General features: G+C 45.8%; 1 protein-coding gene across 1 annotated transcript in view; it reads left to right on the top strand.

The window, feature by feature from the left end:
- Positions 1-5,678: 5,678 nt before the first annotated feature.
- LOC135029536 (interferon-induced GTP-binding protein Mx-like) overlaps positions 5,679-15,340 on the top strand; it is a 50,214-nt gene continuing 40,552 nt past the window's right edge. Inside the window, exons 1-2 of the mRNA XM_063953860.1 lie at positions 5,679-5,870; positions 9,055-9,192. Coding sequence (XP_063809930.1) covers positions 5,681-5,870; positions 9,055-9,192 — 328 coding nt within the window. The 5' untranslated portion in view covers positions 5,679-5,680. The remainder of the gene's footprint in view (positions 5,871-9,054; positions 9,193-15,340) is intronic.

Here is a 15,340-nt window from a genome sequence, read left to right as displayed (position 1 = left end):
ACCTGTTGACCTAGTACATGTCGACCTAATGCCAATGTCAACCTTCAGTGGTCGACCTAATGACTGTCGGTCTAAGTTGGGTCAACCTAACGACCGTATCCCGGTCTTTATAATATTGAATGTACTGTACATGACAAAAACCTTTTTTGTATAAATCCAAAACTAAAACTGAAACACGGGGGAACTTTTACTTTTGGTTTTGAGTTCTTAGAAAACAGAAAAACTCCCCTTCTCCTCCCCATTCCTCTGTATAAGAGGCCGGGTCCTGTGTCACTAGCTCTTACTGACCTCCGAGACACTGCAACATCACACTCCGAGCCAGCCATGTACCCAGAACCCCACACACCTGACAGGTGAGACGGAAGACAGATTATCAATATTCTTTTTATTTATTTATTACCAGTTATTTGTATAGCACACACATATTCCGCAGCGCTTTACAGAGAATATTTGCCCATTCACATCAGTCCCTGCCCCAGAGAAGCTTAATGTGTGTGGCTTAATTCAGACCTGATAGCAACAGCAAACTTTTTCTCTAATGGGCAAAACCATGTGCAGTGCAGGTGGGGCAGATGTAACATGTGCAGAGAGAGTTAGATTTGGGTGGGGTGTGTTCAAACTGAAATCTAAATTGTAGTGTAAAAATAAAGCAGCCAGAACCAATATAACCCATCCAGATCTAACTCACAATTTTTTGGGTAGTCTCTTACACCCAGTAGATCTTCTACATCCTCATAGTGAAGCTGGCAGGATTGCCAGATAATCACAGGAATCGCGGAGCCATGCGGAGGTGGCAGAGCTATGGGGTCTATTTACTAAGCATTGAAGAGAAATAAGATGGAGAGAGATAAAGTATTAGCCAATAAGTCCCTAAATGTCATTTTTCAAATGGCTAGAGGTGGGGCGGGGGGAGGGGGGGGGGGGGGGGAAAGGCAGCATGGCCCTTGCTAGCTATATCGCTCATCGGCCATGGATGCACGGCGGACGCCACTGATGACGCATAGGAGTGCTCATTGTCAGCGACCTAGTGCATGCATACACATTGGGAGTAATTCTGAGTTGATCGCAGCAGGAACTTTGGCCCTCATTCCGAGTTATTCGCTCGCTAGCTGATTTTAGCAGCATTGCACACGCTAAGCCGCCGCCCTCTGGGAGTGAATCTTCGCTTAGCAGAACAGCGAACGAAAGGATAGCAGAATTGCGAATACATATTTCTTAGCAGTTTCTGAGTAGCTCCGGACCTACTCACGATCAGCGATCAGTTCAGTCAGTTTCGTTCCTGGTTTGACGCCACAAACACGCCTTGCGTTCGGCCAGCCACTCCCCCGTTTCTCCAGCCACTCCCGCGTTTTCCCTGGCACGCCTGCGTTTTTCCGCAAACGCTGTGAAAACGCCGAGTTGCCGCCCAGAAACACCCACTTCCTGTCAATCACACTACGATCACTTCAGCGTGGAAAAAACGTTGTTCGCTCGTGAGTAAATCTACTAAGTTCTTAGTAAAATGATTAAGCGCATGCGCTCTGCGTACCATGCGCATGCGCATTTTCTACCTATTCGCAGCGTAGCGAAAATCGGCAACGAGCGAACAACTCGGAATGACTCCCTTTGTTAGCAGTTGGGCAAAACCATGTGCACTGCAGGGGAGGCAGATATAACATTTGCAGAGAGAGTTAGATTTGGGTGGGTTATTTTGTTTCTGTGCAGGGTAAATACTGGCTGCTTTATTTTTACACTGCAATGTAGATTGCAGATTGAACGTACCACACCCAAATCTAACTCTCTCTGCACATGTTATATCTTCCCCCCCTGCAGTGCACATGGTTTTGCCCAACTGCTAAAAAATTTCCTGCTGCGATCAACTCAGAATTACCCCCATTGTACGATATCGGTATTGACCATAGTGTGTGCCCAGCATAAGAAACAATAGGTATACAGTTCATTTGCCAATTTTACAAGGTCATGTCATTGGTTATTCTTAGAAATGAATAGAATGTTCCTTTAGGGGAAGTGATTTATGCATACCTGAATGTGCAGAGAAAACGCCCCCGGCAGAACGGTAACAATCTCAGGTTAAAGTTGAACATACCATGAGAGGGATTAATGACACATGGGCATATCCAAATGAATGCAAAAATTTAATTCTTCCAGCACCTCAGAGTTTGGAATGTTTGGAAAAATCCTTATATTAAGGTAAAATTGTCACGACTTGGGGCCTAATTCAGACCTGATTTTCTCTAATGGAAAAAACCACGTGCAGTGCAGGTGGGGCAGATGTAACATGTGCAGAGAGAGTTAGATTTGGGTGTGGTGTGTTCAAACTGAAATCTAAATTGCAGTGTAAAAATAAAGCAGCCAGTATTTACCCTCCACAGAAACAATATAACCCACCCAAATCTAACTCTCTCTGCACATGTTACATCTGCCCCACCTGCAGTGTACATGGTTTTGACCATTAGAGAAAGGTTTTGCTTTTGCGGTCAGGTTTGAATTAGGCCCTTGGTTCAGAACCTCGGGGACAAACATTCCTCACCCCCATTGACTAATTAGGCAATTAGAATTTTCCAATTAACTTAAGTGTTCTTTGCAGTGCCGTACCTACGTGTGTGCCAGGTGTGCCTGGCACACAGCACAGTCGCACTGAGGGCGCAGTGGCCAGCGGCTTGTAATGAGTCAATTTGACTCATTACAAGCCGCCTGTGCCGGAGGAGGAGAGGGAGCAGCGGAAAAGGAGGAGGAGGGAGGGGGACTGGAGCCGCAGCAGCGCTATGTAATTGGTAGCGGCGCCGCTGCAGCAGTCCCTCTCCTTCCGCATTGGCTGGCCCGGCGCTGCTGTGAATGCTGGGATGCGCTTCCCTTATCCCAGCATTCACAGCGGCGGCGGCCAGCCAATGCTAAAGGAGAGGTACAGCTGCATGCGGCGCCACCGGTAATTACAGTGCGCTGCTGCGGCTCCCTCCTCCCCCTCCCTCCTCCTCCTTCTCCCCTGCCACCCGGAGCTGCCAGCACCGAGGAGCCTGACTGCCTGAGAGATGGTAAGTATCATCTATTCTATCTGTCTGTCTATCTATCTATCTATCTATCTATCTATCTATCTATCTATCTATCTATCTATCGGTCTGTCTACCTAATGTGTAAAAGGGGGACTCTGTCTGCTGTAATGTGTAAAAAAGGGGACGCTGTCTGCTGTAATGTGTAAAAAAGGGGACGCTGTCTGCCTTAATGTGTAAAAAGGGGACGCTGTCTGCTGTAATGTGTAAAAAGGGGGACGCTGTCTGCCGTAATGTGTAAAAAACGGGACGCAGTCTGCCGTAATGTGTAAAAAGGGGGACGCTGTCTGCCGTAATGTGTAAAAAAGGGGACGCTGTCTGCCTTAATGTGTAAAAAGGGGACGCTGTCTGCTGTAATGTGTAAAAAGGGGGACTGTCTGCCGTAATGTGTAAAAAGGGGGATGCTGTCTGCCGTAATGTGTAAAAAAGGGGACGCTGTCTGCCGTAATGTGTAAAAAGAGTCTGCCGTAATGTTTAAAAAGGGGACGCTGTCTGCCGTAATGTGTAAAAAGGGGACACTGTCTGCCGTAATGTGTAAGAGGGGCTGTACCTGGTGTAGTGGCGCTACTGTGTGGCGTAATTTGAATAATGGAGACTACTATAATATGTAATGTGAATTGGTATTATTTTGTTGACATACCCCTTCCCCGTGAAGCCACGCCCCTATTTTTTGTATTTTAGCATAGCAGGGCTGCGATCGCTTGTGCAGCCCTGCTATGCTAAAAAAGTTTCAAGCAAAACAAGACCAGCACTGCAGCTACTTACGCAGTGTGACGGATCCAGCGATGAAGGTCCCGGCTGTGACGTCAGACATCCGCCCTCCAAACGCCTGGACACGCCTTCGTTCACCTTACCATGCCCGGGAAATGGTGAGTAGACGCCCCGATCCTCCTTCCCGCGCAGCCGCAGTTCCGACCCGTTCGCACTGCAGTGAAGAACCGCTGCTTGCGAACGGGTCAGAATGACCCCCACGTGCATTGAAGGGGGGGCAGATATAACATGTGCAGAGAGAGTTAGATTTGGTTGGGGTGTGTTTAAACTGAAATCTAAATTGCAGTGTAAAAATAAAGCAGCCAGTATTTACCCTGCACAGAAACAATATAACCCACCCAAATCTAATTCTCTGCATATGTTATATCTGCCCACCCCCCCCCCCCCCCTGCAGTGCACATAGTTTTGCCCATTTGCTAACAAATTTGCTGCAGCGATCAGATCTGAATTAGGCCCATGTCCGCCTGCCATAATGTGTACAAAAGGGGGACTGCCTGCCATAATGTGTACAAAAGGGGAACTGCCTGCCATACTGTGTAAAAAGGGGGACTCTGCCTGCCTAATGTGTAAAAAAGGGGGGCTCTGTTGCCATAATGTGTAAAAAGGGGGACTGCCTGTCATAATGTGTAAAAAAGAGGGACTGCCTGCCATACTGTACAAAAAGGGGGACTCTGCCTGCTTAATGTGTAAAAAAGGGGGACTCTGCCTGCCTTAATGTGTAAAAATGGGGGACTTTGCTGCCGTAATGTGTAAAAAAGGGGGACTCTGCCTGCCGTAATGTGTACAAAAGGGGGACTGCCTGCCATAATGTGTACAAAAGGGGAACTGCCTGCCATAATGTGTACAAAAGGGGAACTGCCTGCCATACTGTGTAAAAAGGGGGACTCTGCCTGCCTAATGTGTAAAAAAGGGGGGCTCTGTTGCCATAATGTGTAAAAAGGGGGATTGCCTGTCATAATGTGTAAAAAAGAGGGACTGCCTGCCATACTGTACAAAAAGGGGGACTCTGCCTGCTTAATGTGTAAAAAAGGGGGACTCTGCCTGCCTTAATGTGTAAAAATGGGGGACTTTGCTGCCGTAATGTGTAAAAAAGGGGGACTCTGCCTGCCGTAATGTGTAAAAAGGGGAGACTCTGCCTGCCGTAATGTGTAAAAAAGGGGGACTCTGCCTGCCTTAATGTGTAAAAATGGGGGACTTTGCTGCCGTAATGTGTAAAAGGGAGCTCTGTGGCCATGAGCCTTCCCCATGAAGGTGTGCACTGTCCCTGTTTTGTACATGGGGGGGCGCAGATGCTGTTTCTTGCACACAGTGCTAAAATGTCTAGTTACGGCACTGCTGGAGATGCACATACACCTGGGTGCCTTCAGGATGCGGCTGCATTTGCATACCTCCCAACTGTCCCGATTTTCGCGGGACAGTCCCATTTTTTGGGGACTGTCCCGCTGTCCCACCCGCGGGCCGCAGTGTCCCGCGGTGGGGGGGGCAGTTGGGAGGCTCTGTGTCTCGCTGCCCTGCTTAGCAGAGCAGCAGTGAATAGACGCTGTGCGCATGCGCACAGCTTCTATTCACTTGAGTCAAAGGGAGAGGGGGCATGCCAGCGGCTCACAGAGCGCTGGGCATGCCCCCTCAGTGACGAAAACGGGGCGTGGCTCGCGATCGCGGGTCCTCCCGCGAAACCACGCCCCCTTTTATTAGGCCACGCGCGCGTGTGTCCCTCTTTAGGAAACAAAGAAGTTGGGAGGTATGCATTTGGACTGTGTGAAATTCAGGCTCTTTGTACCTAATGGTCCAGTAAATGTAGAGTAAATGTAGAGGTATGCTATAGACCTGATTTTGGATCTATTTGTGGTTTTTCTTACAGGATGGATAGCTGCTTGTATGCCAAGTATGAAGAGAAGGTCCGTCCATTTATTGATCTCATTGACTCCCTGAGGTCCCTGGGGGTTGATAAGGACCTGTCGCTACCGGCAATTGCGGTCATCGGCGACCAGAGTTCGGGGAAAAGTTCTGTTCTGGAGGCTCTGTCTGGAGTCACCCTCCCCCGAGGCAGCGGTGAGTTTTAATTCACTTCAGGACAGTGGCAAACGCAGGATTCCTAGGGGGGGGTTCCAAATACAGCACAGAATCTCCCGCTCTGCGGAACATTGGAGCAAGTGCGGGAGTCTGGGGGAGCGGTAGAAGAACCTAGTAACGACCCTGGACATTAATGTAAACATTGTCTTTTTATGCAATGTATATCGTATGGATTATAGTATTTATATTTAACACCATAGATCAAGCCTGAAAAAAAGTGGCTCCCCAGCTGTTGTAAAACTACAAGTCCCAGCATGCCCTGCCACAGTTTTGCTATAAGAGAATGCTAAAACTGTGACAGGACATTCTGGGATGTGTAGTTTCACAACAGCTGGAGAGCCACAGTTGCTCAGGCCTGCTATAGATGGTCTATGGCAGGCATGTCCAAACTGCGGCCCTCCAGCTGTTGTGAAACTACATATCCCAGCACGCCCTGACACAGTTTTGCTGTCAGAGAATGCTAAAGCTGTGTCAGGGCATGCTGGGATGTGTAGTTTCTCAACAGCTGGAGGGCCGCAGTTTGGACATGCCTGGTCTATGGTATAGGCTGTATCCATTGGCGTTTCTATCATGGGTACAACGTGTGTGGTGCACACGGGCCCCTGGGTCCAGGGTGGGCCAACACCGCACACATCACAACCATATTTTCATACACACCTCTCCGATGTCCACCGCCGGGCGCTGCAGCGTCAGCCGTCGCGGCAAAAAAGCAACTAAAAAATGTCCACGCACATGCGCAGTTCGACTTTTGTCTTCAAAACATGGCGGGCGCCATGTTTCGGGAGACCTGCACATGCGCAGTAGACTTCGGCATATTGCCGGAGCCTACGGCGCCGCGGAGAGGAGGGGGTCCACCCGGAGTGTACATGGGACCCCTCCTCTCTTAAGACGCCCCTGGTTGTAGCAATCATTTAAATAATATAAATAAGTGGTCAGGAAAAGGTTAAACATACCATAATAAATACACAAACATAATACTGTACAACCAGTACTGCACTTTTTAAGCACACATTCTCCCACCCTACGGTAAGACTCCTGTCTCTTCTTCCTGGTAGCGACCCTCTGGTCCACTGCACTGACTGAGGACTCAGATCCACACATCCAGCAAACTTGGTAGAAGAAGTTGCTACCACTGGGCTTGTGCGGGTGTGGTATGGTATGCCGGCGGTTGGGCTCCCGGCGACCAGCATACAGGCGCCGGAAGCCCGACCGTCGGTATATCGACAGCGTGGCGAGCGCAAATGAGCCCCTTGCGGGCTCGCTGCGCTCGCCACGCTAGTTATTCTCCCTCCAGGGGGGTCGTGGACCCCCACGAGGGAGATAAACTGTTGGTATGCCGGCTGTCGGGATTCCGGCGCCGGTATACTGAAGACCACCCGGCTTGTGCAGCAGCTCTAGTAATCGTATTATATACCACTGCTATTGTCATAATTTGAGCCACTTGCCAAGAGGAGGGGGGTTTCCAGGCAACCGGAACACACACACACACACACACACACACACACACGCGCGCGCGTTTGCCTATGCAGGACACCTCAAAAAGTAGACGCAACTATTACAGCAGTGAAAAAAACATATTTCACATGCAAGTATCTGAAAAGCTCCATTTTACACCTCAATAAGTACATAAAACACTCTTAAAATCTATACTTTAAAGTCTATTTATTTACATTTAAAAAAAAAAACCTTTGCAATAACTACAGCGCACAAGATCATACAGTAGCACTGCAAGAGCACAGCATCGCCACCTGCTGGCTATAAGGTGTAATGCAGCAGCTAATTTTCCATTAATTTGCACAATACAAGTTCATTCAATAAATGTTGTATTAAAGCTGCAGCAAGCCTTTTTTGTTTCTCTTTTTGTAAAGCTTTTTCTTGGTTTTTACAATGGACATAGGAAGAAGTACAGCTTTAGTATATAAACATGTATATAGAAGGCCTACCCTTGTCTTGTCACTATAAACACACACAATAAATATTTTCATCCACAAATCAGGAGCATTTAAATCAAAAGGCAAACTGGGCTTTTGCCCTGGGCCTACTTATACCCCTTTCACACATTGCAACTATATCCCGGGTTTCTGCACATTAACGCACATCAAGCCGAGATTTCTGCATGCATGAAAGGAAACAACTCGGGACTAAATGGCCCTACACATTCGGCGACCTGCCGCTGAGCTGCCGGACGGCCGATACAGCAGAGGGGAGGTGACTGGAGGAATGAAGTTTCTTCACTTCCCCCGTGACCCGCCTCCATAGCAGTGCAAGCTGATATGGATGAGATTGTCCATTTTGTCCTGCATGCATAAGTGACCCTGCACCAACGATGAATGAGCGCGGGGCCGCGCATGGTTCATCGTTGGTGCTTACACACTGAACGATATGAACTAGTTCTCATTCAATAATGAACGAGAACGTTCATATCGTTCAATTATATTGCCTAATGTGTAGGGCCTATTAGGGTGTTATTCAGGTTTCTTAGCAAACCAAAAAGTTAGCAATTGAGCAAAACCATGGGGGTCATTCCGAGTTGATCACTAGCTGAAAATGTTCGCTGCGCTGCGATTAAGTAAAAAAACGGCACTTCTGCACATGCGTATGTGGCGCAGTGCGCACGCGCAACGTACTTTCACAACGGCCGATGTAGTTTCACACAAGGTCTAGCGAAGCTTTTCAGTCCAACTGGTGGCCGCAGAGTGATTGACAGGAAGAGGGCGTTTCTGGGTGTCAACTGAACATTTTCAGGGAGTGTTCGAAAAAACGCAGGCGTGCCTGAAAAACGCAGGCGTGGCTGGGCGAACGCAGGGCGTGTTTGTGACGTCAAATCCGGAACTGAATGGTATGAAGTGATCGCAAGCGCTGAGTAGGTCTGAAGCTGCTCTAAAACTGCACAAAAAAAAATTGTAGCCGATCTGCGATCCTTTCGTTCGCACTTCTGCTAAGCTAAAATACTCTCCCAGAGGGCGGCGGCATAGCGTTTGCACTGCTGCTAAAAACAGCTAACCAGCGATCAACTCGGAATGACCACCCATGTGCACTGCAGGTGGGGCAGATGTAACATGTGCAGAGAGAGTTATATTTGGGTGGGTCATATTGTTGTTGGGAGAAATCATATTATGGACCTATGAGATCTGATCATGTAGATGCTCTTCTTGTCTATCAGGCATTGTCACCCGATGTCCCCTAGAGCTTAAACTTGTGACAGCTAAAAAAGGTTCAGAATGGAAGGGAAAAATCAGCTATTTGGCAATCAGCCGGGATCTACTGGATCCCATGGAGGTGGAGGAAGCAATCATGGAAGGTAAGTGATATAAGCACCTGCGTAATATTATGTGTGTGAGATAAGCCCCTGCCGGATATTATACAAGTGATACAGGAGTCTATTCACTAAGCCTTGGAGAGAGGTAACGTGAAGAGGGATAAAGCACCAATCAGCTCCTGACTGCCACGTGACAGACTGTGGGGTCTATTTACTAAGCCTAGGAGTGAGATAAAGTGGATGGACATAAGGCATCAGCCAATCAGCTCCTAACTGTCATGTCACAGACTGTGTTTGAAAAATGACAGTTAGGAGCTGGTTGCTGGTAATTTATCTCGTTCAAAGGCTTAGTAAATAAAGCAACTGTCATATATTATCTGAGTGATATAAGAATCTCAAAGATATTATCAGAGTGACATAAGCACCTGCCGAATATTATCAGAATGATATAAACACCTCTAGGATATTATCTGAGTGATATAAGCACCTGCCGAATATTATCAGAATGATATAAACACCTCTAGGATATTATCTGAGTGATATAAGCACCTGCCGAATATTATCAGAATGATATAAACACCTCTAGGATATTATCTGAGTGATATAAGCACCTGCCGAATACAGGTTGAGTATCCCATATCCAAATATTCAGAAATACGTAATATTCCGAAATACGGACTTTTTTGAGTGAGACTGAGATAGTGAAACCTTTGTTTTTTGATGGCTCAATGTACACAAACTTTGTTTAATACTCAAAGTTATTAAAAATATTGTATTAAATGAACTTCAGACTGTGTATAAGGTGTATATGAAACATAAATGAATTCTGTGAATGTACACACACTTTGTTTAATGCACAAAGTTATAAAAAATATTGGCTAAAATGACCTTCAGGCTGTGTGTATAAGGTGTATATGTAACATAAATGCATTCTGTGCTTAGATTTAGGTCCCATCACCATGATATCTCGTTATAGTATGCAATTATTCCAAAATACAGAAAAATCCGATATCCAAAATTCCTCTGGTCCCAAGCATTTTGGATAAGGGATACTCAACCTGTATTATCAGAATTATATAAACACCTCTAGGATATTATCTGAGTGATATAAGAATCTCCCAGATATTATCTGAGTGATATAAGCCCCTGCCGGATATTATCTGAGTGATATAAGCACCTCCCGGATATTATCTAAGTGACATAAGCCCCTGCCGGATATCATCTGAGTGACGTAAGCACCTGCCGGATATTATCTGAGTGATATAAGCACCTCCCGGATATTATCTAAGTGACATAAGCCCCTGTCGGATATTATCTGAGTGACGTAAGCACCTGCCGGATATTATCTAAGTGATATAAGCACTTGCTGGATATTATCTGAGTGACGTAAGCACCTGCCGGATATTATCTGAGTGATATAAGCACCTCCCGGATATTATCTAAGTGACATAAGCCCCTGCCGGATATTATCTGAGTGACGTAAGCACCTGCCGGATATTATCTGAGTGATATAAGCACCTCCCGGATATTATCTAAGTGACATAAGCCCCTGTCGGATATTATCTGAGTGATATAAGCACCTGCCGGATATTATCTAAGTGATATAAGCACTTGCTGGATATTATCTGAGTGACGTAAGCACCTGCCGGATATTATCTGAGTGATATAAGCACCTCCCGGATATTATCTAAGTGACATAAGCCCCTGCCGGATATTATCTGAGTGACGTAAGCACCTGCCAGATATTATCTAAGTGACATAAGCCCCTGCCGGATATCATCTGAGTGACGTAAGCACCTGCCGGATATTATCTAAGTGATATAAGCACTTGCTGGATATTATCTGAGTGACGTAAGTACCTGCCGGATATTATCTGAGTGATATAAATATCTGCCGGATATTATCTGAGTGATATAAGTACCTCCCGGATATTATCTGAGTGATATAAGCCCCTGCCGGATATTATCTGAGTGATATAAGCACCTGCCGGATATTATCTGAGTGATATAAGCACCTGCCGGATATTATCTGAGTGATATAAGCACCTGCCGGATATTATCTGAGTGACATAAGCACCTGCCGGATATTATCTGAGTGATATAAGCATCTCCTGGATATTATCTGAGTGATATAAGCTCCTGCTGGATATTATCTGAGTGATATAAGCACCTGCCGGATATTATCTGAGTGATATAAGCTCCTGCTGGATATTATCTGAGTGATATAAGCTTCTCCTGGATATTATCTTGCTGAGTCTTTCATGTTTGCAATAGAATAAAATAAAGGTGACAAACATAGTTATGGCTTTCTATTTGAGAGTGATTGGCTAGTAAAGTCTATGTAATGATATGCTTGCCTACTCAGAATGCAATGAAAGGGGTGGGACCATAATTACATGTATAAATGAAAATTATTGTTATTGTTAGATATTTGTAAAAAACTAAAAACATCAATTTGAGGTTTCATGGAGCTGAATTTCCTCTTTCTTAAACATTCTTAAATGACGGACAGTTCTTCATCAGACAAGTACATGAGACACCAATATCGATTCTTAACATAACATACTAATGGTACCAAATGGTAACGAATAAAGAGACAGATATGGGGCTAGATTTAATAGCCTGCGAGAAGGAGGATGTGCGGGGTTTCGTGCCAGTCTGGCTGGATTTACCGTTTATGCTGTGCAAATGAGTGCCGCTTTAAGACTGGCACGTAATCCCGCACATCCCACTTCACGCAGGCGATTACATTATGGGGGTCATTCCGAGTTGATCGCTAGCTGCCACTGTTCGCAGCGTAGCGATAAGGCTAAAAATCGGCTTTTCTGCGCATGCATATGGGCCGCCGTGCGCATGCGTGAAGTATTTTCACACAAAACTATGTAGTTTTACATAAGGGCGAGCTACGCTTTTCGGTCGCTCGGCTGATCGGTGAGTGATTGACAGGAAAGGGGCGTTTCTGGGATGTAACTGACCGTTTTCCGGGTGTGTGCTAAAAAACGCAGGCATGTCAGAAGATAACGCAGGCGTGCCTGGGGAAACGGGGGAGTGGCTGGCCAAACGCAAGGCGTGTTTGTGACGTCAAAACAGGAACTAAACTGTCTGCAGTGATCGCAAGGTAGGAGTAGGTTTGGAGCTACTCTGAAACTGCATGAAAATATTTTACAGCAGAACTGCTAACCTTTCGATCGCACTTCTGCTAAACTAAGATACACTCCCAGAGGGCGGCGGCTTAGCGTTTGCACTGCTGCTAAAAGCAGCTAGCGAGCGATCAACCCAGAATGAGGGCCTTAGGCCATTGTGTTTAAAAGTTAGCCACATTTATTTAAGAAAATGTTAAGGAAAAGATGAGGGGAATAGAGAAGTATGGTGACATTTAAAGAACATCTGATGAAATTAACTATCCAACAAATAAACAACCAAGACAATCAATTGTGCACCACCGTCACTTATGAGGGTGGTGCACAAGTGAAAAATTACGGAGACCCAGTTCGCCGCAAACCAAAAACCCAAACGCAAAACACACATAAACCAGCAAGAAAATGAGTAATGTAAACTAGGGCTGATGGGAGGGAAACCTCAGAACAAAGAGGTTTAACAGGAAGTTGAGCAGCCAGATAAGTAGCTATGTAGGATACACACACTCATTCCAAAACAACCAGTCACAGACCTACTAACAAACAAAACCACGTAGCATGTCCGTGGCTCTTTTACTGTTCGCTGTTGTTATGGGCGATTAGCTCTTGAATGTACTGTTTGTATTGAAAAGTGAAACGAATATTGTTAAAAGGGTGCTTGTATTAGAATATTGACATCATATGGGGTCTGATGTACGGGGGATTATTCAATTGATGTTGAAAATTCCGACTTGTTGGAAAAATGACAAATTCAAACATTTTTAGGTAGAATCTTTATTCGACCTATTCATTTGCTGTCCCGTTTTTCCGACAAGACGGTATTTTTGACTTATTGGAAAACACATGGATCGGAGGATTAGCCGCGGATCCACGTGTTTTTGTCGAATTTGCGGCCAAATCCGACTGGTTTTTGGTCCGTTTTCGACAATGTCAATCCGACTTTGAAAAAAGGACCCGACAGTAATTGAATAGACCCCATTAACGTTGATGTGGTAACACGATTCAGCGCATTTAAATCACACTGCCTGCCTCACAACAGTAATACAATTGAGTGAAATAACATTTTTGATTGTGAGGCAGAGTGAATAATATATGAATACAAATTATGCTGAATAAAATACTGACATGAAGGAAGTACCTATGGGGTGTATTCAATGAATGTTGGATGCTCTCCGACAGTTCACTATTCAATGCTGGCCGAGGATCCGACAGTTCACTATTCAATGTTGGCCGGAAATGGGCAGCATTACAACAATGCAGATTCGACTTAGAAGGCATAAGGAAGTGATAAACCAGTGATAAAGCAGTGTTAAGTGCAAGGTGATGTGCACCAGCCAATCAGCTCCTAACTATTAATTTACATATGGGAGCTGATTGGCTGCTGTGTTTATTACCTTGCATTTATCACTGGTTTATCACTTCCTTATGCCTTCTCCAGGTTAATACATCTGCCCCATTGTTAGTTAGGGGTCTATTCATGAAGCAGTGAAAAGTGTGGAGAAGTGAGCCAGTGGAGAAGTTGCCCATGGCAACCAATCAGCATTGAAGTAACATTTATAATTTGCATACAATTGTACGGAGCAGCTGATTGGTTGCCTTGGACAACTTCTCCACAGGTTCACTACTACACTCTTTTTACTGGTTACTGAATTAAGTAAATCTTCAAAAGGGTGTATAAATCGTGTCGCCGAGGTGACCAGCACCGGAAGATACGACAATCATTTCCTGATATAGCCCTCACTAAACTCCTTGTAGATACAGTACATGGTGAATAAGGGCAGCAATACTATTAAAACAAGTTAATTATACTGAACTACTATAAAAACAATTGATGTGCTGACGACTAATAAGGGTAGTGCGGTGTGCTGGGGATGTGCGGCGATGTGCTGGCGGTGTGCGGCGATGTGCTGGCGGTGTGCGGCAATGCGCACACCGCCAGCAAATACCTAACAGCTCAGACAGGGGCGTTTTAAGAGAGAAGGAGGCCAATGTTCAGCCTCCTCCGTACAGGTCCCCTCCTTTCTGCCCGGAGCGCCGTAGAGTCTGAGCACTAGAGGGCTCAGACTCTACTGCGCATGCGCAGATCTCCAGGAAAATGGTGTGGTGGCCATTTACCCTGAGAATTCTCTACTGCGCATGCGCAGAACTCCGTGACAATGGGCGCTGAGCCATTTTCACGGTGTTCTAACAGTGCTGCGGTGGCGGCGCTGGACTTCGGAGGGGTGAGTATTTTAAAAATGGGTGCAGTGTGTGCGGTGGGGGCCCCCTCTGGACTCAGGGGCCCATTATAGTAAAGCCAGTGAGCTCAGAGCAGGGGCGTCAGAATGTTTTTAGGTTGGGGGGGCAAGATATCTAATTTCAGCGCCCCTAAATTGCTGAATCGCTAAAGGTCAGATATGTAAGTTTAAACCAGACGCCCAAAGGTGAATTAGACAATGGTGTGACCCCCACTCACACAAACTCATATGTGCACACACAGCCACACAAAGAGCCACATATACACACACACGCACACACACAGCCCCATATACATACATACATACATACACACACTGCCCCATATTATAAACATACAGCCCTAAATATATATATATATATATATATATATATATATACAGTGGTCGAAGTGGAAATTTTGAAGTGGGGATATGCAAAAAAAGTCAAGGACGTAATTATGCGCGCGGCGAAAGCACGCTCTCTAGAAAAGGGGGCATGGTCACCCAAAAGGGGGTGTGGTCATCCAAAGGGGGCGTGTCCTGTGTAGTATAACCCTTTATACTATCTATTACTGGTGTCCCTTTCACCTTGTAGCACACTGAATGAGCTGAAATTCACATTGTAGCACACTGAATGAGCTGAAACACCTTGTAGCACACTGAATGATCCGAAACTCACATTGTAGCACACTGAATGAGCCGAAATTCACCTTGTAGCACACTGAATGATCCGAAACTCACATTGTAGCACACTGAATGAGCCGAAATGCACATTGTAGCACACTGAATGAGCCGAAATTCACATTGTAGCACACTGAATGGGCCGAAATTCACATTA

This window comes from Pseudophryne corroboree, chromosome 2 (genome assembly GCF_028390025.1).
Source record: "Pseudophryne corroboree isolate aPseCor3 chromosome 2, aPseCor3.hap2, whole genome shotgun sequence".
In the NCBI taxonomy this organism is placed as follows: domain Eukaryota; kingdom Metazoa; phylum Chordata; class Amphibia; order Anura; family Myobatrachidae; genus Pseudophryne; species Pseudophryne corroboree.
The sequence above is the reverse complement of the archived record's forward strand: the minus strand, read 5'-3'. Positions and strand labels throughout refer to the sequence as shown.